General features: G+C 35.2%; 1 protein-coding gene across 2 annotated transcripts; it reads right to left on the reverse strand.

The window, feature by feature from the left end:
- Positions 1-617: 617 nt before the first annotated feature.
- Positions 618-27,671, reverse strand: LOC107161379 (uncharacterized). 2 transcript variants are annotated; one of them, XM_089215009.1, is made up of 9 exons: positions 26,123-27,671; positions 21,639-22,979; positions 4,403-4,537; positions 3,509-4,154; positions 3,262-3,405; positions 2,612-3,198; positions 2,263-2,538; positions 1,687-2,185; positions 618-1,524 (listed from the first exon to the last, which is right to left on the reverse strand). In XM_089215009.1, the coding sequence occupies exons 1-9, from the start codon at positions 26,594-26,596 to the stop codon at positions 1,070-1,072; spliced, it is 4,557 nt and encodes a 1,518-aa protein (XP_089071135.1). In that variant the 5' UTR covers positions 26,597-27,671; the 3' UTR covers positions 618-1,069. The 2 variants fall into 2 exon arrangements, with proteins under 2 accessions (XP_089071135.1, XP_089071134.1); XM_089215008.1 differs by having other exon boundaries at positions 2,612-3,405.

A 27,671-nucleotide genomic window follows, 5' to 3' on the forward strand; every position in this document is an offset into this window, starting at 1 on the left:
TCAATAAAAAATATTGATAAAATATGCTAATAAATCCATGGTGTATGAATAAAGGTATGTTAAAAATAATAAATCAAAGCGCTGAAGCACTTGAAATTTTACTTTTATGTGTCCCAAAACATTGTTACAGCTTTAAATCAAACAAGATAAAGTGTAAAAAAATAAATTAATAACGATTTGGATTGTAAAAGAGTTTAAACTTTAAATAGAATTATTCTTGAATTGGAGAACATTATTATAATATTAAGTAGGTATTACAAAATACATAGAATACGTAAAGTATTAAACTAATGGTATGAAATTACTATTACCACTCCAGTATATATGATTAAAAGCGTAAAAATAAATACAGTTAACAAACGTATACATGAATAAATTATTAGCATTAAAACTGTGTAACACTATAATGTTATTTAATAATGTTTGAATACTTTAAAATTATGATTTTATATTCCCTACTGGATACTTTTCCAACTGCTTACATATAGATAATGTCTATAACATATTATTAACTAATTTTTTCCATGTTAGTTCATAATTTTACAGATTTAACTTATAAGTTATACGTATGATAACAATTAACAATATTTAAAGTTTTAAATAAATCAAATTCATCATAGTTTCCAATACTTTTATTTTGATAATGATATAATAATAATAATAATAATAATAATAATAATATAATATAATATATATATTTAATAATAGGTAGTCATAATACTATAATATTAACGTTACGTTTATTTTTCACTCCAATAACAATATAACATGAATAATGCACGTCAGTAATCCTATCATGTGCTATTGGTACACTCTATGTCATCCTCCTCTTCATCAATATTGTAATTAATGAAGAAGTAATAACAAATCGTACACAATGCACAGCAATGGATTTTAAATTTTGACTGTGCTTTGCATACACACACACACACACACGCACACGCACACGTAAAAAAAAAATAATAATCCCAAATTAGTTAAGAATTGTTTGTACTTTACATAAAAACAGAGATATTAAAAAAAAAAAATAACACGTTTATTGACTATTCTACGATTGTGTATGATCGAATCATCCTCGTAATAACAAAAGGTGTTCTAATTCATCAGCGGAACGCAATAGAAAAGCCGCTGATTCCCTATAGCCAGCGATGAGCTGCCTTACAGTTACCACGTCGGCTTTGTTCAAAAGTTTACTGCTTGGTTGTACAGGTGGTGTTGTTTGATTAAGCATCGAGGGTTGTATTGGAAGTGTGGGAGTACTACCACTAGAGATACTGGTCGTCGTGTTCATAGTTGGAAACAGCTGCAGCATACCAGTAGCTGAAGATGAGTTGTTACTGCTGATTCGACGATGATTGACTGTTGTAGTTGATGTGGTTGTAGAGAGACCTCTAAAACCAGAACCACTCATATATCCACCTCCTGTAGGTGCTGGCGGAATAGCAGTTACAGTACTAGTACCCATATTGTGGGTCAAGGCAGAAGAAGTTTTATTAACACTGAGGTCGGTTGGTCCAGCAGTTTCTATGGAAATTATTCAAAAAAAAAAAAAAATACATCATTAAACGAGTTAGCACACACATTTTACTTTGAGCAACCTATTGTATTTCAGCGACTTAATTTAACAACTTATATGTTACCCGGTATAGATAATGTAACCACAATTCAATATTTTCTTTAACATACCATTATTATTAGGAGATGAAGATGTAACGCTAGCTCCACAAGTCACAACTGATAAGTTCAATTCATCATTAACGGTGTTTGACATATTTGCGGAATCACCTCCAGAACCGCCTTCAATAGATTCGTCATTCTCTCGACGGTCACAACCATCTCGGTTTTCAGCATCGTCGTTACTATTGCGATGCTCAGTGTCAGCTTCAATAACATTAGTGGACGTTTTTTCAAAACTACTGTCACCTCCACCGGCGTCTTCGTCTGATGACGTCGATGACATTTGCAATGTGGCTCCACCACTACCGTTTTGGTTCAATTGTAGAGAACCAGCCGGTTGTTGAAATACATTAGATGCTGAACTTGAGGCAACTGAATATGGATAAGGCTGTGCAACGGGTTCAAGACCAAGGCGCATTCGTCGGGCATTATCTGACTCACGCTGACAAGCTACTGCTAATATAGTTTCAGCCTGGGCACTTGTTAAATGGGCAGGTGTGGGTCTTTGCTATATAATGAATATTGTAAAAATAGTATAAATAACAAATTAATGGTATTTATTGTTGAAAACTCAAAAGTACATACCGGCTGCACTGTTGGATCAGAAGAAGAACCATTTGCTGGCCATGGATTAGTGGGTGGAGGAGGCGATGATGAAACAACACCGCCAGATTGTGGTGTGTTTCGCTTATTGCGACGACATGATTTTAAATAGGTTCTGATGCGTTTACGTGACCTATCTGAAAGTTCAGGAAACTGACGTCCACAAGAGTCAATAATCGCCTGTACCTTATCTTTGGGTTGTCTGCTAATAGGTACCTGTCTGTCTAAATTTTCATCCACAAATAACCGGACAAACATCTATAATTTGAAAATAATTCAATAATAAATTAATAAAACTTATAATTTATCTTTAGTATAAAAAACTACTCACGTTGAATGCTTTTAAACGTTCAGGATCTATATGATATTGAGAAGACGTTCCGATAGAATGCTGATGTTGCTGTTGTGATAGAGAGTTGGCAGAAGTTGTGGTAGTAGAAGGTTGTTGCCAATGTTGGCGGTAGCTTGTAGTAATGCCAGAATCAGTGCCGTCACTTGTGTTGTTATTTCCGTTAGCAGCACGTTGTAGTTGTCGTAAACGTCTGACTTGTTGCCTGCGCAATCGCCGCGTTTGTGCACCATTTCCATCACCACCATCTGCATTCCTTTCTCCTTCTTCTTCATCAGCATCTTCTTCCCCTTCTTCGATATCGTCATCATCAAGGTCCTCCTCTTCTTCTTCTTCGTCTTCTTCATCTTCTTCATCTTCCTCGTCATCAATTGCTGTGTCATCTTCATCTGCGTTTATTACATTCTCCCCACCAGTTCCGATTCCAATATCGTTACCAGTAACACTTGTACCATTGGTGGTAGTTACTATTATACCATTTGTTTCTTTAGACGGTAGTCGATATGAAGACGAAGGAGATGATATTGGTGGTGGTGGCAATGCTGGTAGAACTTGTGATCCAGCTGTAACTGTGGCCATAGAATTAACCGACGAACCAAAAAGTTGTTGAAATTTTGGAGGCGATGTCATACTGTGATGATGCTGCTGATGTGCTGCAGTAAGGAGTCCCAAAGGTGGCCAAAGCACAGTCGTCGTAGTAGTTGGAAGTCCCGAAGTCGAAAAGCTGCTGTTTTCATGCAAACCAGTACCACTTGTAGTTGTATCAGCGTCATTTTCTAAATAACAAAATAAAGTTAATTTAAAAACATTAAATTAATCAATATTAAGAACTGTATCAGATTATTATTAAGTGTCTCTTATTAATAGTAAATAACTTACTGGAATTTAATAGTCTTGGTGAAGGTGATGATGTAGTAGAGGACGTAGGAGTTCCACTTCTACGGTATAATTGTTGTTGTACCGTCAAGCCAGTACCACTGGTATTTCGACGTTTATTCGTACCACTTATGTTATTATTTTGGCTGTAGTGATGTGCCATTGGAGGTAAAGATAGCGGCAAATTTGGGGGTGGTGATGTCGAATCACCTGCTGAAGATGCGGCAGCCGCAGCTGCGGCTGCTGCTGTAGCTGCAGCAACAGCAGCCGCTGCATACTGTTGTAACTGCTGTTGGATGTGCTGGTGATGATGGTGATGCGCAGGTGTTAACCCAATACCCGCAGCTGAATGAGGTGGCATAGCGAGCGGTGTCAGTGGCGACAAAGTGTGGTGATGGGCAAGATGCGAGTTGGGGTGTAAGGATGACAATGGTCCACCTGGTGATATACCACTGCCGACGGACGACGGAGGGCTAAAGAGCAGAGCAGCAGCAGCCGCGGCTGCAGCGGCCGCCATAGAGTTGTCATCCGCCGATCCATCCACATCCATCATATTAGTGTTATTTACAGAATCGTTTGCCATGTCTAACCAATGGCGGTGGAAATTATGATGACTATTACTACTAGTGGTAATTGTGTCCAATGACTTCTGAAAATATAATAATGTGTAATTTTATAATATATATTTTAAATTCAAGTTAAATTGTCAGGTTGGTTTAATTTTGACATGAATTTAATCATTGAAGCATATTGAGTTTCATTCTAAATTTTCAAATATAATTTTACGAATCAATGCTTCTTCTTCAAAATAAATTATGGAAATAATTTATTGAATACAAATATTTTTTAAATATAATAATTAGTTTATTTTATAAATAAAATATATTTTGTTAGTACCGAAAGTGATGATGCTGATGAAGACGTTGCAAGGCCATTCATGATACTCCTGGATGTATGATGCATATTATAAGGATGGTGACCATTCCCATTAATCCTTTTGTTTATAGGCGAATGCAGAGCTGCACTCTTTTCCTAAAAAAAACATGTTATTAATTCACAATTTCATTAAATTAATCAACATTTTACAAAAACTGTACCTATATATAGTTAAATAAACAATAATTAGGTACTCAAATTATAATTATTAGATATGTAATACGAAAAATATTCTTAGTATAGGCTCTTTATTGTATTTTAGGACTGATAACAATAAAAAAAAATGATTATGATTGATTAAGGTCATTTTCAATGTTAAATGTAATTATTAACATTTTTTCACAATACTCCAAGATAAACTTGAATAGTTAAATAGTTTCATTTTAGTTTTATACAGTAGAACCTATATTGTTTACAACTTATAATTACCAAATGAATATCATTTTATAGATTTTTTACTCCAGAAATTAGTTTTATTCATTCGATTTGTTAGCTATATTACGGCTTATAAAGTTATAACTAATAATTACATCAACCATAGATTTTCAAAAACCTTAATAATATGCTAGTTACTAACGCGACACTTATGATAAAAAAATACATTAATTCCCCTGGTAGATATCACTTTTATTGTGTTTTTGTTTGACATTTAATTTATTCATCTAATTACTATGTAGGCACAGTGATAAATTTATTGTGAGACATACATTATTTTAGTAAAAATACATATTTTTGACTGTTTTTTATCGTTAGTGTCGTATGCAAATTATACATATATTATAACTACTTAACCACAATTATTATTGATGTACTTATTTTATTTTACGAAGTTTTTTTTGAGAAATAAAATATTTAACAGTCAAACGAAAATAATAATAATAAAAGTACTTAAAATAATAATGAATATTTATTTAGCAGTTTTAAAATTATTTACATAATATTAACATTTTAGAGTTACACTACAACGTCTAACATTAAGGATGTTTTTTTGTTTTACGCATTGAGCGAACGTACCGGCCGCAGGCGCTAGCTCCCGGATGGGTGACCACCCGTAATTTTTAACAACACATCTCTGCCACACATACACAAAATACGTGTTACAACCTACCAACTTAAAAACCTACAAATAAATACACAAAATAACCTCTAACTTACCACCCCAAACCCAATGGCCTATATCGCCGTGGATTCCCCTAATAAATATATATAAAAATATATATCTTTTGTTGAGTGAACTCAGAAACAAAATACTATGTAGTCTAAAATAATAAGTAACTTTGTATGGTATAAAGGTATTTTCCTAGAATAAAGTACTCTCAAGAAAAATATAAGGATTCAAGTTCTAAATAAATTAATGTTTTAATCAAATATCCTAGGTAGGTATCTGTTTTTAAATGAATTACTCACATGACTTGATGATATCCTCTTACTAGTTAGTGTAAATTGACCTATCATCAGATTTATAGGTAGGAATATTATCCAGGACCCACTTAGGTATAGAACTTTGAAGTAAATTATGAATTTATGAGTTTTATAGGTAATTTAAATTCCTTTATAAATAACTTACAACCTAAAATGAACGCACATCATTATATAATTTATAAGTAATAGGGATCAGATATATTAATCTAAATTTAAATAAAAAAACAAATGTTAAGTAATTTTCATTTTTAGTAAAATGATTAAAACTAATCCATTTTTTTATGGTAAAGTTATGATTAATAATTCAGTAAGATTTCATTATTTTAAATCGACGACTAAGATAATCATTTTACTTCTGCATAATTTTTGGTATTTGTTTTTCAATTTAATATTGAATAATATTGTAAATTTGTATAAAATATCTGTATGAATTATCAACTCATTTTTTCGATGCGATAATATTATAGCCTTTCCGTACCTGTAGGTCAATTAAGTAAATATATATTATTATTATTCGTTCGTGAGTAACGATATTAAAAAAATATATAAAGTAGAAACTGAATCGTATATATGTGACAAAAACCTACAATACGCCAAGGTAATTAAAATATACATAGAAAAATAAAACTTCAATATGTTTTAAATAGGTGTATAAAAATTATAAAGTAGATATTATGTTCATTATTCTCTAGAAAGTTGAAACGTAGAGAACGTTAGTTAAGAAATACAATTATTAAAGCACAACTTAAAATCACTGATATGTGTTTATTTTAGCAAATGTCTGTAACTTATTCATGTGAATATTAAGTTCATAAGTGGCATTTGTGGTGTATAGTAAATGATAATATTCGACAATGCATAAAGGCATTCACGTATTCTTTCAAGTACCTACTTATATTTTTATAATACGATTATTGGAACAACCTAGTCATTAAATGTACTCACGTTTTGTAAGGGGATGGGGTGTCTAGTATATATAGCACGGTTTATAAAAATTAAACACTTAACAGGATTTTGTTTTGATTGAGGGAAAATCGTATTTGATTGTTAAAAATAATTCTAAAATTTAAAGATTATCATTCAATTTTCCTGAGATTTGATTAAATTTTTTTTTAATTTCAGATTGTTAGGGTATTTATTCCTCTACACGCTAATACAACTTACAGAGATTAGATAAATGTGTTGTCTTTGATATTTACAAACTTGCGTTTGTCTAATAACACCTACCTACGTATTTTTCACATAGAAAAGCCAATAAAATATAAAATATAATTTTTAAATTGTTTAGGAATAATTTAGAATACGATTTAATTAATCTATTTGAGCATATACGTAAACTACACTAATTCAGATAAGATACAAAGACGGTGGCATGTCACTTTTCCCGCTTCATGTTAACAATGTTATTTTATGTTATTTTGATTTCAAAACAATATACAATTGTACTTATATAATATCATCACATATCACATTAACGATTCTTAGTTGAGCTCATACAAAATCTCATCGCTGACATTTCGTAAAAGCCACGTTTATTGTTGACAACATATTCGACGATTTTCGGAGGGCTTCCTCGCACTCGCAAAAACTATTGAGAAATTTAAATTAAATTTTCAATTTATTAATAGAGTCTGCAATACATTTTTGATCATTATTTCCAAACAAAATATTATTTCAGAAAACATCATTATAAAAACCAATACTTTTTTGCTTTACTCAGAATTTTAATTTTCTACGCTTAAATATACATTTTAATATTACACATAATAAACGTTATCAAGCATGCGTATAGGTGTGTGTATAAAAACATTAAAAACTATGTGTTAATGATTCTAATATAATAACCTACCTATGTAAGTAAAATAGTTATTGATTTAAAGTGTTTTATATTTCTATATTTTAAAGATAACATGACATCTTACGATTAAAATTTGTTGTATTTAAACTAAAAAAAAAAATAAATAAATAAATGTATAAAATGCTTTCTAAAGAGTATTAATCTTGATGTTGTTTTTGTGTCTCGCCTCTATATTAGTCAATGCGGGAGTGAGGACACATACACTTATTTGTATAAAATATTGTATATTATATTAATCTTCCTCTATTAAAACTTTGATGAAATTTGTATTAATTTTAAGTTTTTACTTAACAAATTGTAATTGTATAAATTGAGCGATCTGTTTATCAAATGCAAGTTGAAAAACTCAGATTATAAGATAATAATAACATTTTTCTTTTTACTTATGTAAAAGTGATTAAAGCTATTAAAAATGTTTAGAAAACAATTTTCGAGGATTAATTTTTAAAATTTTAGCCTCGATGTTGTTTAAAGGTAATAATTATAATTACATAAAAATGGCAGTTATTAATATTTTTGAAAATTGCTATTTTAGTGTAAGGATGTAACTTCCAGTTTTTTTAAATTAAAACTCTGCTTTTAAAAGCAAAACAAAATAATAATGAATACCTATGTAGTACGTAGTATGTACGTATAAGTAATGTGATAATAATATTATAATACTGTATCTTCTGTACGATTTAATTGTAAACAATATCTAAATAAGTAGTAAATCTACAGTAAAATATAACTAAATAACTTAATTTATCAGAATTCAACTGGATGAACCAATACATTTGAAATTTAGATATTAATATGAAATGAATAGCTTCACAATATATGTATAATGGCTTATTATGTAGTTCGGTATATTTTAAGTACTTAATAGAGTAATATTATAGTATCGAGCGTTATACTATAATATAACACATCTCGATTAAGTATAAAAAATTATGTTAATATCATAAATAATAATCATATGATTTAAATTTATATTATTAATTGATAGGCAACTATTAAACATTAATCAATAAAATAATTTTTTTTTTAACTCCACATATTTTAATTTTGATAGATTGGTAGATATGCAATTTTAAATTTAAATGTCTTTAAGCTGTGTTTAACTTTACATTCTTTCACAATTAATATGTTTATAAATTATTAATTTAAAAACAAAAATGATTTGTTTCAATTAATTCAATCCTAATTCATTATTTATTAAATATTTCTTGTTGTAAATATAAAAAAAATAAAAAAATAATAATACAATGCTGCTATTACATGAACGTAGGTAACTGCCTACACGTCAGTAATTTATAATATAAAAATAATTATAGTAATAATTTAATTATTTCTATTATCACAAAATATGTAGAGCCAAATCATAATTAGCGCAATACAAACAAAACATTTATATATATATTCTTACTAATGTAAAATCATGAAATCAGATAAAAGAACGTAATAATAAATATTAACTGTAGGTAGTAATTCTACTTGTGATGTTCTACCAAACAAAAACATATTATTATAATAGGCAGACACATTTTAAGCAACAGGCTGTAAGTGATAGAGTGTATCGCGAGCGTAATATATTATGTAGAAAGATTTAAAAATTATAGATACGTGTTACTCTACAGATATCTCGAGCTTCGGTAAATCACGACAATATTACCGATTGTGCGGTGTTTATATTGATTCTGTCTATTTTAGTGGCCCGGGTATTTGAGGTAACTGAAGAGTAACTGTTAAATAAGAATGGTCGTGTTGGAGAGTGTTCGATATGGTAGCGATCAGATAGGAGGTATAGTGGGTCCGAAATGAATTTGGACAGCAGGACTGATTCTATTACTTCTGCTAGTACTGCTAAGGTTTCTTCGAAACACAAGAGGGTAAAGTAGAATTTGAAGATAGGGGGGAGGTGAGGTGGGGTGCTGACGGCGACAGCAATATAGCGCAGAAGAGGACAACGACGACACTGTGATGGGTGATGGAGGGGGGATTAGTAAAACCACCACCACCCCAGTACCACCGGTAGTGCTACCACTTCCGGTTGAGCTTTGTCGACATTGGTGGACGGAAGGGGGGTGAAGGTATTGGTGTTTCGGATAACAGTGAGAGAGGCGTACAGAGGGGTACGTAGGGAATAGGGTACCCAACAGCAGCAGCTATATAGGACGTATACAACATATACATACATACATATATATATATATATAAAACGGATGCGTGAAGGGCCTTCGGGGCCGTGTCGGGTAGGTGGTGCGGTCGCAAAACCCCCCATACACACACATGCACACGCACACATATACGTACACGCAAACATATGTGTGTATGTGTATACTCGTACACAGAGAACTGATGAGTTTTCTCCTGGGGGATAATGGGGATAGTAGGATATGTGGTGGTGGTGTGGGCAGAGAAGTTGTGACGAGAGAACGGTGGTGCCGCCGGAATTTGTTGTCGGCGATGGTGTGCGGTAGGTGGGAGTGGTGAGGGTGTGACAATCCCTGTGTGAACCCTTGGGCCATCGCCGCTGCCTCCACACCACCCGTCCTGTTAACGTTCTACTGTAGCGCCCATACCCCCATGTCCCTCTCTGCCACACGTCCGCAACGTCACCACAAACGTAAACCCTGACTTCCACCACTGCACCAACTATATACCAACTGTGAACGTTATAGTTTATTAGTTATGTTACTGCTAGGTATATATAAGACGAAGAAATTGAATTTCAGTATAATACACTTATGTATAATGTATAACTAGTATAGTGAGTAGCAATAGATTTATTGAATTAGCGAGATTTACCGTAGGTATTCATGTATTTTCCAAAAACACAAATGACATTCAATAACTATAACAATATTGATAACAATATTTATTCACTAACATTTTATATGTCTATAATGTACACACCATAGTACCATACTACTAATTATTATAAGTGGTGCCAAGTTGAGTGTACTAATGATGATCATTATTTATAATAATCTTTTTCAAAGTCATTACAATATATTTTGGCCGTGCTTATAAAATGTACAAGGCAAAATAAATTCGCGATGTATATAGTAATATCAATGTTATTGCAGTGTTTATTCAAAATAAAAAATTAAATTAACGATGGGTGGTGGATGGAAGATCTGTAGTGACATTGTTTCGAGTTTACTTGGAAGTTCTGAGACGAGGACGAACTAGGGCAAGTCTTAGAAAAAGTATACTAAAGTTCTCCAAGTAAAATTTGTTATCTTAGAAAGAGAAGGGCGTGGTGATGGTGAAAACAGAGTTGGTGGTGGTGGAAGTAAAAAGGTTTTATGCTGTGCACAACACTTACACGCGCGTTTTCACATACATACACATACACAGGGGTGTAAGTAGTGCTATATATATAATAGTAATGGTTCGTGACGATCGAGTGGAGTGGTGGCGGCAGTAGGGTTTACTAACTTTTGTGTAGGGAAAGAGTAGAGTAGAGTAGAGAAGCGGTGGTCGTGGGTAGAGTTTGAGGGTAAAAGAGGGCTTTTCGTCGTTCCCGTCCTGGTCCCATCGCCGCCGGTTCTGTGGTAGTGGTCCCGTGTGTCCTATGCGTATATATATATATGTAAGTGTGAGTATGTGTGTTCGACGTGTGTGTGATTGTGTGTGTGTGTGTGTGTATGTGTATATTCGTCCTCCGGCAAAGGATATTACATAGTAGTGTAAAATGTATAGAGAAGGAACAGTGTGAGATAGGGTGAGTGGTCGTGTGATGGGCTGGCGGTGGCGACGATGATTGCGGTAGGGGGTAGGGGGTGTATTGGTGTTAGTATTTGTGTGTGCGCGTGCGCTTGTATGTGTTTGTATGTCGAGGTAGAAGTGTGGTGGTGTTGGCAAAAGCGGTGGTGGGTAGCGGGACAGCAGGACGAGTACCTCCGCCACCACCACTACCGTCTCTATATCTACGCCAACCATACCACCCGCTGTGGCATAGTTGTGTAGTGTGTATTTTGGACGACGACTACGGCGACGACAACGGTAAAGGCGAGGGTGGTTGATGGTAGTGTAGGTAGAAGGGTGTGAGAGGGCCATTGGGGGGTGAGGATTTGACAGCGCCAGGAACTGCCCGGCGGTGGTATTGGCGGAAGCGGGAGCATTAGGAAGTACATGGAGTGTGTGCGGGGTTGGTATCGGGGTAGATGGGGTGGTGATGGTGGTGTTAGGTAGGAGGAGGGGGAGGGAAGGTCCGTTATAATAGTGACGACAGCGATGGTCAAGTGTACACACATCACAGACACTAAATGGGGTAAAGAATAAAAACGTGCATTCTAGAAAAATTAAATAAAATTAAAACTTTGCATAAATGTGTGTAAACAATTTGCCGCCAAAAAACATGTTATCACAGCATTGTTGTGGCGGCAGAGCGGGTGTGGCGGCGGCGACAGTTGCCGACGACGTCGGGCGCCACTGTTATGATAACATTGAGATAAAATTTAAATAATGTATATACATATTCACCCTACCAGTTTACCACTATCACAATCGACGTTATAGTAATAATAAATTATAATAACAACAAACCGATCTGTTATCACGATCAGTACCTATTTAAAACCATAATATTTACGGTTTTATTCTTGTGTACCACAATCTTATACAGACTAATGTTTTTTTTTCATATAATTTGCTTATATACTATACCTACTATAATACCTAATTAAATTACATTTTTATATTGTTTCATTCAAATGCTAGTCATTTGTACGAAACTTTTTAACAATCTTTAAATATTATTAAAAAATTAAATTTAAAAAAATACTCATCATTTTTACAAAGTATATATACAAATATAAATATCGTATATTAACATTTTTTTAAGTAAATAAAGTTGTATTATTATAAATACCTTCAGTCCTTGTTTCCGTTTGGCTGACATATTTGCTTTCGTATTAGTAAAATTTAAATAATTATCAGCACGTCTAACCGTGGTTTAGTACATTTTGGAATATTTTTTGTTCGATTAAAAAGTTTTATTTTATACTCAAATAATATTTTAGTAACCGATTTAATTTTATAATAAGCTAAGCACAAATACAATAACACGTTAAGTGAATTAATATTGCAGTTGTTATATTTACTGGAATCGCTATTTTCCGAATTATACTATAAATATAAGTATAATAGAAATATATTACGAAAAAAATCAAATTTTTTAGAAAAACAATATTTTATTACATTTCGAAAACGGCATTAAATGCATTGTCCGAATTAATTTTTCCGATTAAAATAAATATTTAATCGAACAAAATTTTCATACGTGAAAATGTGAAATAGAGACAGAGAGTAAGAGAGAGAGAGGGCTCGGTGCGTGTCGTTGGCTGGCTGGCTGGCTGCCGACTGACGACTGATGAGGACTGACCGCCTATGTCGCCTTCGCCGTCGCCACCGCCAAAAGCGTTACGTTCACTACGACAATGACGTGGTTTTGTCGAAAGTGTATCTATACACTATAATATACTGTCATTATTATCACTACATTTCATATGTTTTATTTATAAAACGATAAACTTAAAAAATACATACATGCTATATTATAATATAAGTATATATAACATAACAATTACCTACACAGCTACAAATAATACCAGGCAAATATTTTAGTAGTGGGTGCGGTGGTAACATAATACGATATTCTCCCCAGTCACAATTAAACACCCGTCAGAAAATAAAACTACCTACTCTAAACACACATATACGTTGTATATGGGATATGGCATATGTATATGAAACACTCAGACTACGCTACTAATATAACAACCCGAATTGATAAATTAGTGTTTAATACTTTAATCTTTTCCTGTCCTATAACATTTCTTGTGACGACGTATTATAAAGCTACTAACCGACCGATATGTTTTAGAAACACAAATATATCTGTAGAAACGAATACACCTTAATAATAATATAGTGCAACAACAAATGAATTCAAATATGATTTTCGTTTAAACTATTTTTTAAATCGAAATTCCTAACAACAGTGATCGGAAAACTGAATTTGTTACTAGATCATAGATTCCATTCTGGGAAGCGTACCTATAAGTGAGAGGGATATGTCGTTCGATTCTGAGCTGGTAAAGGCAAGGTGGGCGAATAAGGGACTTTGTTCGAATTCCACATGGGAGGGTGGAAATACCGATACACTGACGAAATATACATATATTTATATAGGTACACTGATAGAATATATATATATGTGTGTGTGTATGGGATGACGTTATTCGAGAAAATGCGTGGAAACATATATTTTTTTTTCTCGCGCATAGTCGTTGTGAATTTGTGATAGCAAAAAATATTCGTACATCCAATACAACGGCTTTCTATATACCTATATAGAGCTAAACCCGGAAGAGTATGTTGGTTGTGTACCGTATATAAACGTAGGAATATAAAAAGAAACATTGCAAACGGATGAAATGACGATAAAAGAGAAAAAGGAAACGACAGTGAAAAATGAAATGTATAGAATAATAAGAGATACCAATGATAGCGGTGCGTTGTTGTCCATAATGTTCGTGGTGTTACGTGTATTAAGAAAAAATGTTACGTCTACATAACGGTAATGTGTGTGGAGGGAGTGGAGGGAAACAATTTTTGTGTACTGTATAATTTAATAAACATTCTGTGATATAAATTAATACTCGAGCTTTTAACGGTTATTGCAGCAATTATTTAGGTCGATGCGCGTGGGTGAAAGTGAAATCCGTTGGCGGCGAATACAATAGAATACCAAGGGTGTAATACATTGGGAGAAATTATGCTAGATTTAAATGCTGGACGATGGTTTAGTTATCTTAAATCTCGCGAATTTAACGTATTTACATATAATATGATTCACAAATATTGAATACGAGAAACGTAATTATTAGTCGACGGCCGTGACCCGTTGGTATTTATAGTGAATTATATAAGTGTACAAAAAATAGTGGCCATGTCCGGTTTTGTCTGAGAATTTACTAGCTATTCACTTTACACATATGCAGCGTAATGTAGTGTAGATAGTTACTCGAAGGATAACGATAAAGTGGTAGCCATAAGGGTGAAATAATTTTTAGCAGTGGCCGAAGAAGTATATTGTCGTGTGAAAGATCGCAGTGTGTACGGTAGCAAACGGCTTTCTAAGGCGGTGAGTGTAAGAGCCTATAGTGAAAAAAATAAAACTGCTCTGTTGGTGGCGGAAATGGTAGTAGATTGGTAACGATGATGACGGGGTGGTGGAAGAGAACAGTAGAGGCAGTAGCGTTGATGACGTCGGCTGCTGCCGCCGCAGGGTATAGCTTTAGCTGTTGTACAGTAATATTGGGCCGGACGGTAATGGAAGTACGTATAGAACATGAGGAATGGGGTAGGTATATGGCGTGTAGTAGTGGAAGTGTAGAGGAACGTGGATAGAGGAAAGAGGCGGTTTTGTGTGTCCCAGGGGCGGTGGTAAGGAGAGGAAACGACTATACGAAGAAGGACTGACAGCTGGTGCTGTTACGGCTGCGACGGTGGTGGCGATGGAAGAGGAAAGGGGAACTTTGTCGGCAACAAGGGTCTACTACTACTACTACCACTGCTGCTTCTGCTGCTACTGTCGAGAACCGGAGCAACGGGGGTGTAGAAAGAGTGAAATAGAAGGGGAAATGTTCCCAGTTTTGGAGGACAGCGGTACAGTAGGTATCTACTTTCCGCCACCGACACCTCCACCGCCAACACTACACCCTTGCATCGTACCACCGACTGACCGGCTGCCCGGCTGGACGACGATGACGACGACGAGGACGACAACGACGTCGTATTACCTTTAGCGTTTCCTCCTCACACTGTTTCAACAGCAAAGATCCTTTTCCGGCGCAGAATACATTTCTCCACTACATAGTTTCAACTCTATACCTGTTTAATATTATAATTATATTCCACAAAGTGTTTTGAGAAGCAAACGCGACTCACTTCCGATACGTGGTCACCGGTTGCTGTAGTATAACAGCTGTATAGACATAGCCGGACAGACTCTCATGCATATAAACATAGTATAGTGTACTATGATAATGCCATGAGTGTGTACAACACGCCAACAAATATTATAGTAAAACTGTAGTGTATGTGTTATAAGAGTAACGAAATATAAGGGTACGTGCGATTCGCGCAGTAGTATAAAAGGAACGAGAGTGAGTGGCATAGAACTAACGGGGTGGCCGGCGGTGGGTAGTAAAAAGAAGAAGGAATGCGTGAGTTTATGTGTGTGTATGTGTGAGTGTGGGTGTGTGTGCGCGCGTAAGGATAACGAGTACGAGGCAGGCAGACAAGTTGTGACGCGGGTGTGTAGGGATCGGGGGTGGTCGTCCGTTTTTAGAGCGGTATATACAGCGCGAGTGTGTTCTGGGGTAGAGGGTGTGACAAGGGTATCGACGGCGGCGAGAGGGTTAGTGCGCGGAGTGGTGTAGTAAGTAAGGGTCCCGTTACCCGCACTCCCGCACACGCACACGTCACCCTCGCCGTACGTACCAAAAGACTCGACGACGAGCGTGTGTGTGTGTGTGTGTGTGTGTGTGTGTGTGTGTGGGTCCCATATATGTGCACCTTCATATATATATATATATATATATCTGTTGTAGAGTATGGCAGCAGTACCCCGCGCGCGCAAACGACCCCAACCACCGCCGCTGTAGCTTTACTATATCCTCTATAAACCCTCCGTCTACCAAACCCCCCATCACCGACACCACCGTTTCGAGGCACTATATCGGACCCGTTGTACTGTAAGGTCGAAGCAAACGAAAAAAAATACGTGTCCGGAAACGTTTATATATATAACAAAAAAACGTGCGCATATACGAGTCGAGAATGAGAAACGTATAGCGAAAGATAGATGAGAGGAAGAAATGCGCTTTAAACTTGGCGCGTACACATTTATAATAAAAATAGGCCAGTTTACTAACGGGAGAGAGTGTATTGTATATAAATATATTATATATGTGGCAGTGGAATTGTTATGTGGGGTGGGAAAAAGTGTGCAGGACTATACTGTAGTGTGATCGTATATAGTGAAAAACGCTTCTCCCGATACGTGCATATATAGGTATATTGAGGCGCACGTGCTCGCCATCATCCCTCCAATTGCCACCACCCCACCTTCACAGCAGTTGTACGGAAGACAATTGTTAAGTGAATGTAGAACCGAAAGTATGTGAATATAAAATTATCTTTGCCGTTGCAAAGACGGTCAAGTATCCTTCGGCTGCCGAAACGTTAACCTTAACATCCCACGTTCGATATTCCTATAAGTCATAGTCACTTCATGAAATTCATCTTTTCTTTGGAAGTTGTCCATTTAATTAAATGGAAATGCCTTTTTCACTTTTCATAAAATATGGAAATGTCTTACAAAAAAATCACTTTTTCATGAAATAGTCACACCAATTAGGCATCGAATAATTCTTTTTCAGAATGTGGTTATTCACTTGGTAAAATAATACGTTCACCACACAAAATAAATCTTATAGTTTATCCATGTCATATCACACAAGACATTTTTTAAATAATATAATGTAATTTTAAGTTTTATTTATATTCAAATATGTTAAATTATATGCAGTAATATATATAACCTGGGGCGGATTGGGTGTTGAGTAGCCCGGAAGATTAATCAACAATTGGGGCCCGGGATTTATACTATACTTATATAGCTGTAGAAATATTATGTATTATATTTTAGACGATAAATGTTTTTAGTCAACTGATTACATATGTAATAATATTTTACTAGTAGAGTTCTTCAAATTTAAAAACCCGTGACAACATTATTGTTATATGTATAGTAAATTAATAGTATTTAACAATTATATTTAAAATCATAAATAATTTTTAATTATATGACATTAGCTAGGGCCCGGGAGGCGATTGCCCCCTTGACTCCTTGACCAGTTCACCTCCGTATTATAACTGCTTAAGTCAAATTAAATAATATATAAATAATAAATACTTATTTGAAAAAAAGAAAAACCGTACTTAGACATAGTTAAAAAAATTATTTATGTAGATAAAATGCTGCAGAAAGATGCTGGGGTACTTGCCAATTACAAAACGCCACGCGTCGGTCTAGGCAAGAAAAGTAACAACTATCTCAATACACGAACATCAAAACACGCGTACTGACTTTTAATTCTTCGTACAATATAGAATCTAAATATCATTCAATTTATAACCGTACAATAATTGTTGGTAAAGATAATTAAGATTGTTATAAACTGTAAGAAATATTTTTTTCTAACCCGCTTCTTATTTAAACACGGTATCAACCTACAATATTGCATTTATAAAAATAATGCAATTTTTGAAAATCATATAAATATAATTACAAATTTTCAAATAGGTATGTAATTTTCTTGAAATACGACGAAATATTCGTAAATATTCAGTCAACATTTTTATTGTTTATTTTTATTTATTTTTAGTACTTACAAAACAAATTTTTATACCTTGCTTAGAATAAATTACAACCACCCCAAAAAAACTAATCGCAACCTAACAAATCCTACTTAGTATGATCAATACCTAATAATAATAGTAATAATTGCGTGTGTGATTAGTTTATTATTTCACAAAGTGAGTTATATTGTGAAAAAAAATTACACGATGTCAAAATGAAGTAACCATTTCATAGAAAAGTGACAATTTCGTGAAATATTTTAGTATTTCACAAATTGTCAAAAAGCCATTTCTACTTTATGAAATGGACAACTTTCATAAAAAGATCGATTTCACGAACATATTATTATATACTTTTTTGTTACTTCGGCGAACGACACTCAGGTATAGATAATAGTTGTGGGCGGCAGGTGTAGTATAGGGAAGTATGTATATGTATGCGTATGAAAGTGTGTACACCACACCACACCTTAGTAACAGTGGGTGAAAAAAAAACCAATAATAAATAAACACGGACATTTTCCAAAGGGACGGGGGGCACGAGCCACGACCGTAGCTCGTGAACACTATACCTACAAATACGATAACGCGTGCGAGCGAGTGAGGGGACTACGTACACACTACACACATGATCGTTAGTATTCCAGTTTATGTCAATGAGGGCGACGGTGGTAAGTGAGTGTGAAAAATAGAGGGTCTTATAAAGGTTTCGGTAATTATTTCGTTAAATATACTTTTATACGTCTGAAATAAACTTCAATAACAATTAAAATTCATGCAAATACACTAAACGCGTTTGTACAAACTTGATTAAAATTGCACACAAGGCCGTTATGTTTTTTTTTACTAAATAGACGCATGCTTATATATATACACATCATGTACAGTGAGCAGCATGGAAATATACAATGTGAAATTTTACGTAAAACATTTTTTTGTAACTTAATTTTAATTCAGCGTCTAAATAATGGAACCTATCTATGTACAAAAAATGTAATCGACCAATATGTCGTTCCTGGTTTTATTACAAGAGTTTCACCATATATTGTTAAACATCATCTATATTAAGCTAACTAAAAGATAAGATAGGTATATATTACAATATTTGACAACATGTGTCATAAACTAAACTTAGTTTTACGTGTAGCATAGGTACTTTATGGATTAAAACATTGACAAAAAATAATTTATTAATGCATTTATTTTATTTTATTTACGTTCGTGATCCATACGTATGATTATTTAACTGATAACTTTTTGTGAATACAACAACCACAATTGTATAAACGAATTTATAATTTAATCGGATATCTTAGTTATATTAGAATAAGATATTGCGTTTTCTATTGTTTTGATATCATTTGAACTTAAAATGGTTGGTATATTTTGGACAATACAAGTAAACACACAAAAATAAACCGGTCAGCTGCAGCTGCTGTCAGTACACACAAAGCATATTGATACTTTAGCGGCAGTGATGGTGAGTTAGGTGTACACATCCAGAAAAGACGACAGCCGAAATAAGAAAAACGCACTATGGTAGTAACCGAGTGACCGCTGTGTTGGGGGGAGAGGGGGAGTTGTTTACGGAGGCGGTAGCCAGTAGTGGTGGTAGAGCTGGATTAGTTTTCGAAGCTCGTCGACCAAGGTTAGTACTAGGCTGGCCAGATGGGGGAGGTAAGAGGGCCACGTTGCAGTGACGGTGGTGGTGAGCTGGTGAGGAAGGCTTGTGCCCATGTCAAAGTAAACAGTGGAGAAGGAAGTGGTAGCCATTGAGTGGTGGAAGAGTGGTTGAAGAAAGAGAGAGAGGATTGATGGGACCAAACGTGTGTGCCTCCGACTATTACTGCACATAGTATTCGGGGGTCGGGGTAGAAAGGGGAAAGACATACACACACATACACACACACACATCCACACTTTCCCCAGGATGCATGAGTTTGTGTGTGTATGTGTGATGATGAGAGGAAAGTAGTAAAGAGTGAGCCTTGAGTGAGCGAGGTAGAGAGGTTTTGCCTCAGGGGTTTGTGTAGATGGCTGCCACCGAGCAGTGATGGGTATGCGGTCCGTAGAGAAGTGGCGGTAGTGGTGGTGGAGGTGTGTGATGGCTACGCGAAGAGACTACACACGCTATATATATATATATATATATATATATAGGTCGATGGATAAGGCCTGTGTGGCTGGTAGGCAGTGAGTAGGAGGGTGGGTGGGTGGGTAGCAGTGCGCAAAAGAGGAGCACACACAAAACTAGGATGGGTGGTGTTACAGTCGACGGGGCTTTTGTCGGTGGCTAGCGGAGAGGAAGGGCACAAACGAAATAAGAGGAACACGGTGGCGTCGATGGAAAGGACTGTTGGATGGTAGTGGAGTGAGGAGACTAAAACCCCAAAGCGACGCGGGGAGGACTTTGTCGGGTCCGCTGCCGATTTCGTATACGCAGTGAGTGGGAAAAGCGAAGGGAAATAGCGTGATAGTATGGGTGGTGATGAGCGGCGAGGAGAGAATCCTGATCGTGACCAACTGCGGATAAGGCGGTGAAGAGAACGCTCTCGCGTGTATATATATCTATATATATATAATACGTAGGTCGACGAGGGGAGGTTTTTGGTGAAACTACTGCGGTGCGTATGGCAGAGGGTAGTAGTGGTGGAGGTAGTAGTACCGAATACCCGCCACCCGCTTGTTAACCGAGGGTGGTGTACCCCGTAGCACTCGGCCTGTGCGCCGCGTCACGCCGCCGTCAAAGTCCCACCGCCACCCTCCTCCATACACGCTCACTACTACGCACACTACTACCCGCCTTTCCAAACGGTGCCTGCCACCACCCTTGTCGTCTCATACTCGCCGCCACCCTGCCTCTGGTGCTTTTTTTCCCCTTTTTTTCTTCTTCCTTCCGGCCCAAATCCCCAAATCCCTACTACCCTCTGACGCTACTGCCGTCACTATACACACCCTTCCGCCACCACTGCCGCCGACACACTAATGCGCTCCGGTGCTGCTGCTGCCGTTCTCACCCTCTCCCCCGGTCGTCATCAGTCGTAATATCCTCAAAGCTCCATCGGCTCTCGGCAATGTAGGCGACACGCACACACACGATGCAACCGGCTCTGCCTCTGCTACGATCGCCCGTCGTAATAACTGCGTAGTAGTAGTAGTAGTAGTAGTCACATTCCCTTTAACCTTACTCGGTCGACCTATCGTCCGTCATCCATCTTCCTCAGTCTTTTCCTTTTCTTTTCTCAGCCTTTTTCTCCCTCCTCCCATTTGTGGCTCACCCTATTACGTACAAGCGTGCATCACACTCTCCTCCACGAATATAGTACTGATTTTGCCCAGGCCCAATTTGGTGTTGGTGTCAAACTAATCATGTCATAAAATTGGAACGCATTTATAATAATCACCCAATGAAATATGTTATCCGCCTTTATATTGAATACTGTACGGCTTATACGATTAAGTGTGTATATTATTGTAATATGTATATTTCCTTACTTGGTTTTTGTCCGATTCGTCCTCTTCAGTTCCGTCTATTTCAGTGGATCCTTCTTGTATTTCTGACGTCTCTTCCGCTGATATTGCCATCACTAAATTCTTAGATACAGAGTCCTCAGTTATTTTTTGGCCGCTGTCACCAATACAACAGCTTATAGCCGCCACCGTCGTTTTCGCCGCTGACGTCACCACAGATGTCGCTTTGTCATAATATTCGTCATTGTTGTTGTTATTTTTACGATCACCCAGTCCTTCACCCATTCTTTTCTGCATTTTAGCTGGTTTAGGACCATCATCTTCTTCATCCAACTCTCTACTTCCAACCTTTTCTCCTATCACCACGCTTTGTAGTTCATCTGTAATATTTCCATCAACCTCTTCTTTAACACCAACATCATCATTACTGCCATCTCGATAACTGTTTCTTACAACCCCGAAATCACCATCACGATCACTCATTGTCGTGTCTTCGTCTTCGTAATGACCTCCACGATAACCTAATGATGGCCGGTTCAAACGTTTAGGTCGAACACGTCGACGTCGTACGCGTTTACGCTTGTAAAAAAAATCATCTGAGACTACGGACGGAGACGACGAAGATCGGATCGTCGTTTGCGCGGGTGAAACTGTTAATAGTGGTGAAGAGGACAAGTCTAACGGTTGCATATTACTGTTGACGCCACTAAAATCACTGCCACCTACACTCACGCTTAATCTGCTACCGTTACTACACACTCCCCATTTTGACCACCAACCGCCACTCGATCTACTACCACTACACGATTCCGTACGGGACGACAACGATGACGACGATGACGACAATATAAGCGTACAGCTGCTGTTGCTACTATTCTTCAAAGTGCTACTTCCCGAGCTTGAGTTACCGCCTGTAGTGGTAGCGGCAGTAGGGACTTCTATGACTTTACACGGTTGACGAATGTTACGTTTCAACGGAACAGTACGTTTACGCTTGTTGCCGCTCTTCGTCTCAGCAACCACAGCGATGTGACATTCGTTATCCGTAAAATTCTCCTTATCGGCGCCCGTGGCTATTTTAATGGCGACAGTTGAATGCGCATCACTAGAATCCGTTTTTACAACACTACTGCTTTCTTCGTTCTGTTTTACCGGAGTAGAACACGCGAACGTAGATGACGACCATTGCTCATTAGCGCAGTGAAAAAGTTCAGCGTTAGTAACAGAAATTGCAGTTTGTTGTAGATGGTCAATGGACGCATCGATCGCAGACGCCGAGGTAGGGTTATTAGTGCTGCACTGAGGACATCCCATCAAAAACGCTGTCACCGCCTCCCTGGGTAGAAAAGCATATGTCTCCATGATCTGTGAAAGCACATAGTATTGAGTAAAATAAATAAATAAAATGTAGTCTACTAACATTACGTATACAAAAAAAGTGGGTGTCATTTCACATTTAATTTAATTTTTATTTAAAAGATTATAAGGTTTTTTAGAAAAAGCTTAAAAATAAAATATTCTTATTCATATTCATATTCATAAATTAGTTTTTTCATTTTATAATACTATAATATATGCATAATACTTCACATATTATAATACATAGCAGTTATATGTATTATACGTAATTCATAAAGCACGTATTATACTCTATAATGTATAGTCTTTATACAAGGTTCAGAATGTTAACAAATTTTTAAGTCATTAAATTAATAAAAATAAATTACTTATATCATTGAAGATATTGGGCAAATATACAATATACAATTTAATCAATGCTCAATGCTCATAAAGTACAATTTTATATAATTTCGTTTAAAATTTACGTAATCAAAAAATTAATTTAATTTAATATAAAATTTGATTTTTTAATTGATATTTAAAATAGCATACCAACGTATTAAATATATGAACTTTGATATTTCTTTAAATCTCGTTTAATATAATATACTCAACATTTCCCTCACCCTTCAAAAAAGGAGCTCGAAATAAAATTTAGAGTAAAAATGACCTATTATTTTTCAACTTAATAAATCAGTACCTAATGTAAAAATCTTGTACTGATACAACTTATATTAATATACTTCAATATTTAGTTTATTTGATCTGTACCTATAGGTATAAGTATTCATAGACATATAGGTACCTAAAATTAAACACATATGACATATATACGTTTATGTATACATAATATTAAATTATTAAATGTAGGTATTCGCTGACAGATTTTTCATAAATCATTAAAGTACAATGTTCTTTAAAATAGGTATCATACAAAACTTAAGTTAATCCGTCAAAAAAATGTATATTATTTACAAAATTTTTATTACATACCTAATAATCTATATTAAATTGGGAATTCAAGATAATTATCGAATTTTGAGATCCATTCAGTGACTAATGCCAGGTTGCATGAACGTCCGCTAAACGTTTAACGCTAAACGTTAGCGCCCTAACGAATGATTAAAATTTTATTGATCCATTAAACAATCTTTAAACGTTCAATAATTTTATTAGGCCGTTAAAATATAGGTTACCAGCTCATTAAACTAATGGGCCGATTTCGGCTCTTTAAATTTTAATGATTCGATAATTCTTCAGTTATCACGTACCTAGTCACTGTGCCCTGTAGTTAGTAGAAGGCACCCGCTATCATTTTACCTTTATATTATACCTTTAAAAATAAAAAGTCAAGTTCCGATACAAGTTTGTCAATTTCCGATGATGAATTTGTTCCGGATATTTTATATTATTTATCTAGACCAAGATTATTTAGAGATCGATCAAATCCTTTGGAGGAATTTGACGACATTGATTTCAAGTGTCGCTTTAGGCAAGTTATTTTAAAAACGTATTAAGTTTAGATACTTACTACCTGTACCTATATAATATAACGTATGAATATAATACTTAAATTGTACCTACTACCTATACAAATTAACAGCTTTTGACATGATCTCCAAAGATGTTATCACTTTTTCTGTGATAAGCTTAAAATTCTACACAAACTTTGGTATCATGTTTAATACCAATATATTTTTATTGTACGGTTTGTGCAACCCAAACGCCCCTGTAAAAATATTTAACGGTTCTATAAAATTATTCATTAAATAAATTTAAAGTTCGGTTTCATGCAACCCGGTAATAAAGTTTCAGTTCATTGATATTAAAGGTAAAAGATTCAATACACAAAAAAGAAAAGATGAGTACAGTCTATGCGCCTGTCGGGAAGAAAGATTAAATATTCCACTCTGATAGTGATCTTTTTTTCCATATGTGTATAATCTTATATAGTCTAAATTATACTAAATTTTAATACCGATTATCTACAAAGAGTCGAACACGATCTGACAATGATTCCAATACAAAAGTTTATTTATTTCTTATTTATTAGCTTCAAATAATTTTTTGTGTTTTAACATAATTTTAATTTTTAACTCGCTAATATATACTTGTCTATATCTTATAATACATAAAATGAATTTACATACTATAGTAGATATTATAAACACAATTGATCTTATAGAAAACTAAGTATATAGGTAGTAGGTACCGATCAATTATTTAAATGTTAAATTTTAAATTTTGAAGTAGAACATGTAGGTTATACGAATCATTGCAATTCACAATACGTTGTATATTTACATTACTACCTATATTATATAAGTTCATTCTCGTAGTTACTAGGGGTGACGGTATTATTTTTTTCCTTCGATATTTCGGTATGATATTTTATACCAGTATGAGTCGGTATACCGAAAATATCGTTATACCGGTATTTTGGTTCGATATTTTCGATATTTCGGTATTTTCAATATTAACGGTATTCCGGTATTTTCAATATTTTGGTTTTATAATAGATTATTAGATTATAGACAATAACTATCTATAACTATAATTTATAGTTATGATTGATTTAATTTATTGTAAAAACAATTAGATATTTCTATATCGAAGGCCCGTAGTAATTTCCCACTGGAAATTTTGTACAGTTTAAAAATAGATTAAAATATTAAATTACTAATTTCGGTGTAATAGATATTTTCGATACTCCGGTAATTCGATATTTATGATATTTTCGGTATTTTCGATATTACCGGTATACCGTTTTTTAAAATTGGACGTATACCGGTATATCGACCTCAAATCGATATACCGGTATTACCGTCACCCCTAGTAGTTACTATGCTTTTGAATTTGGAAGACTTGAAAGGTTCGCCTTAAATTATTATATTTTCATACACTACTATATGCTATAGCTATTTTCCATTGGGTTTATTTATTTTTTCGAGGGAGGGGGATATTATAAAAATACACTAAAATCCCATTTTTTTGTATATAACTATATAAGTGGTTATAGGTTAGGTTTATATACACTGATATCACTTGTCTCTCTACCGTACAAAAGTTATGTATATAACGTAGTTACCTACCTCTACCATACATATGTACTGATTTACGGAGATTCGAAAACAAAGTGAAATATATATCATAAAAAAGGTACTCACCATTCGGTGCGTTCTCTTTTGTCCCGAGTGTCGTGCTGAAACTCCTCCACCGCTGCAGTGCACCTTGTATATTATGTCGAAGAACTCGTCGACCACGGCCACCTTCTTATAGATAAAATTCTGTTGCTGCTGCTGCTGTCTGGACCCGCTGCAGCCCGTCTGCGCTGATGCCGCGACTGTCGTACCGCCGTTCCTGGTGTCCACAACGTATAAAACATCCAAGTCGTCCGCTTGTGCCGCTGAACCTGACGACGGTCTTCCCATCCGGAACCCCTTGGCCCGCACCCAGAACCGGAACTTGGAGTTGTCCGCTGCACGCCGCAGCTCGCCCCTGACCGCGCGCACTATTTGCTCGTACTTGGCGCGTCCGACGATCTTGGCTCGGCAGCCCGGCCCGTCGTATTGCTTCCGGACCCACTCGGCGTACCACCGTCTGTGCTGCTCTTCATACTGTTCCTGTTGTTGGTCCACCATCTCCAAGACCGCTGATTAAACAGCAGCTGAATCAGAAACAAAAAGTTTTCGTTGAAAAAACATAAGACCAACGAATGACAACGAGTGAAAAGTGTTGTAGATGAATGTCAATCACTATTAAATACGAAACTATATAATTTATAAAATTAAAAACAACTACAAATACAAATAGCTTAAAATAATAATATTAATAATAATAATAGTAATTAGCGAATAAAATAATAATTGTATATCAAATCTGCTCTGTGAGTGATTTCCACAAATATAGTACGACAGCGTGTAGAATTGGTGCACTATATAAGAATGATATGTATATTATATGTATATGTTATATAATATGTAAGATATTAAGGTGGAAACGTGTGATTTATTATGCGACGAAAAGCCAATGGCAGCTACACAATACAGCTTGATTAGTTGAAAAAACAAATAGTGCAGTTTTCCGTTCTATACACCTGAAACACAAAAATCGGTTAGAAATAATGTAAATTTGATTAGTCAATTTAAACGATAATTAATTTCATATATGATTTCATAAAATATATGAAAAATAAATCGAAATTTAATATATTATATCATATGAATTGAAGTCAAACTCTGAAGAATTCTGAACCGCTGAAAATCAAAATGATAATATTATACTAATGATAAACTGCAGTAATTTTCACTTTTAATTTTATTTAACTACGCGCACGCCTGTAAGTAAAACAATAGTGAAACGACAACAGATAAATCACAGCGTCACGTAGTTAATTGAATAAAATATATTATATTAACTACTGACAAAACAACGTCTATGTGAAAAATCGAGAGAGAAAAACGATAAAAATCTCGAAAACGATTTCACCGCGATCTCGATTGGCACGTCGCGACGAATCCGCATTCGCAATATGTATTATTATTTACGGTCGGCGGCGGCCGTGCCAAAAAATTTCAAACGGCCTCCAAAACGAACACACAAAAAATAAAAAAATAAATTCCAAGTCATATAAATATTATCGTAAGAGTTATAACAGTATTTTATTAATGCCGTGTTGTATAGCTATATGCGTCGTGTCCGGCGACTATAGACTGA

The sequence above is a fragment of the Diuraphis noxia genome, unplaced genomic scaffold (genome assembly GCF_037042655.1).
Source record: "Diuraphis noxia isolate RWA-SAM2 unplaced genomic scaffold, SU_Dnox_SAM2 contig0001, whole genome shotgun sequence".
Taxonomy (NCBI): Eukaryota; Metazoa; Arthropoda; class Insecta; order Hemiptera; family Aphididae; genus Diuraphis; species Diuraphis noxia.

Bases quoted from the DNA above. Each gene is read 5' to 3' on its own strand.
- LOC107161379 (XM_089215008.1), bottom strand. From the start codon at position 26,596: ATGGTGGACCAACAACAGGAACAGTATGAAGAGCAGCACAGACGGTGG. The intron at 4,155-4,402 runs GTACTAACAAAA...TTATATTTTCAG, and splicing joins CATCAGCATCATCACTTTCG to AAGTCATTGGACACAATTAC. The intron at 2,539-2,611 runs GTGAGTAGTTTT...TTCAAATTATAG, and splicing joins AACGTTTAAAAGCATTCAAC to ATGTTTGTCCGGTTATTTGT.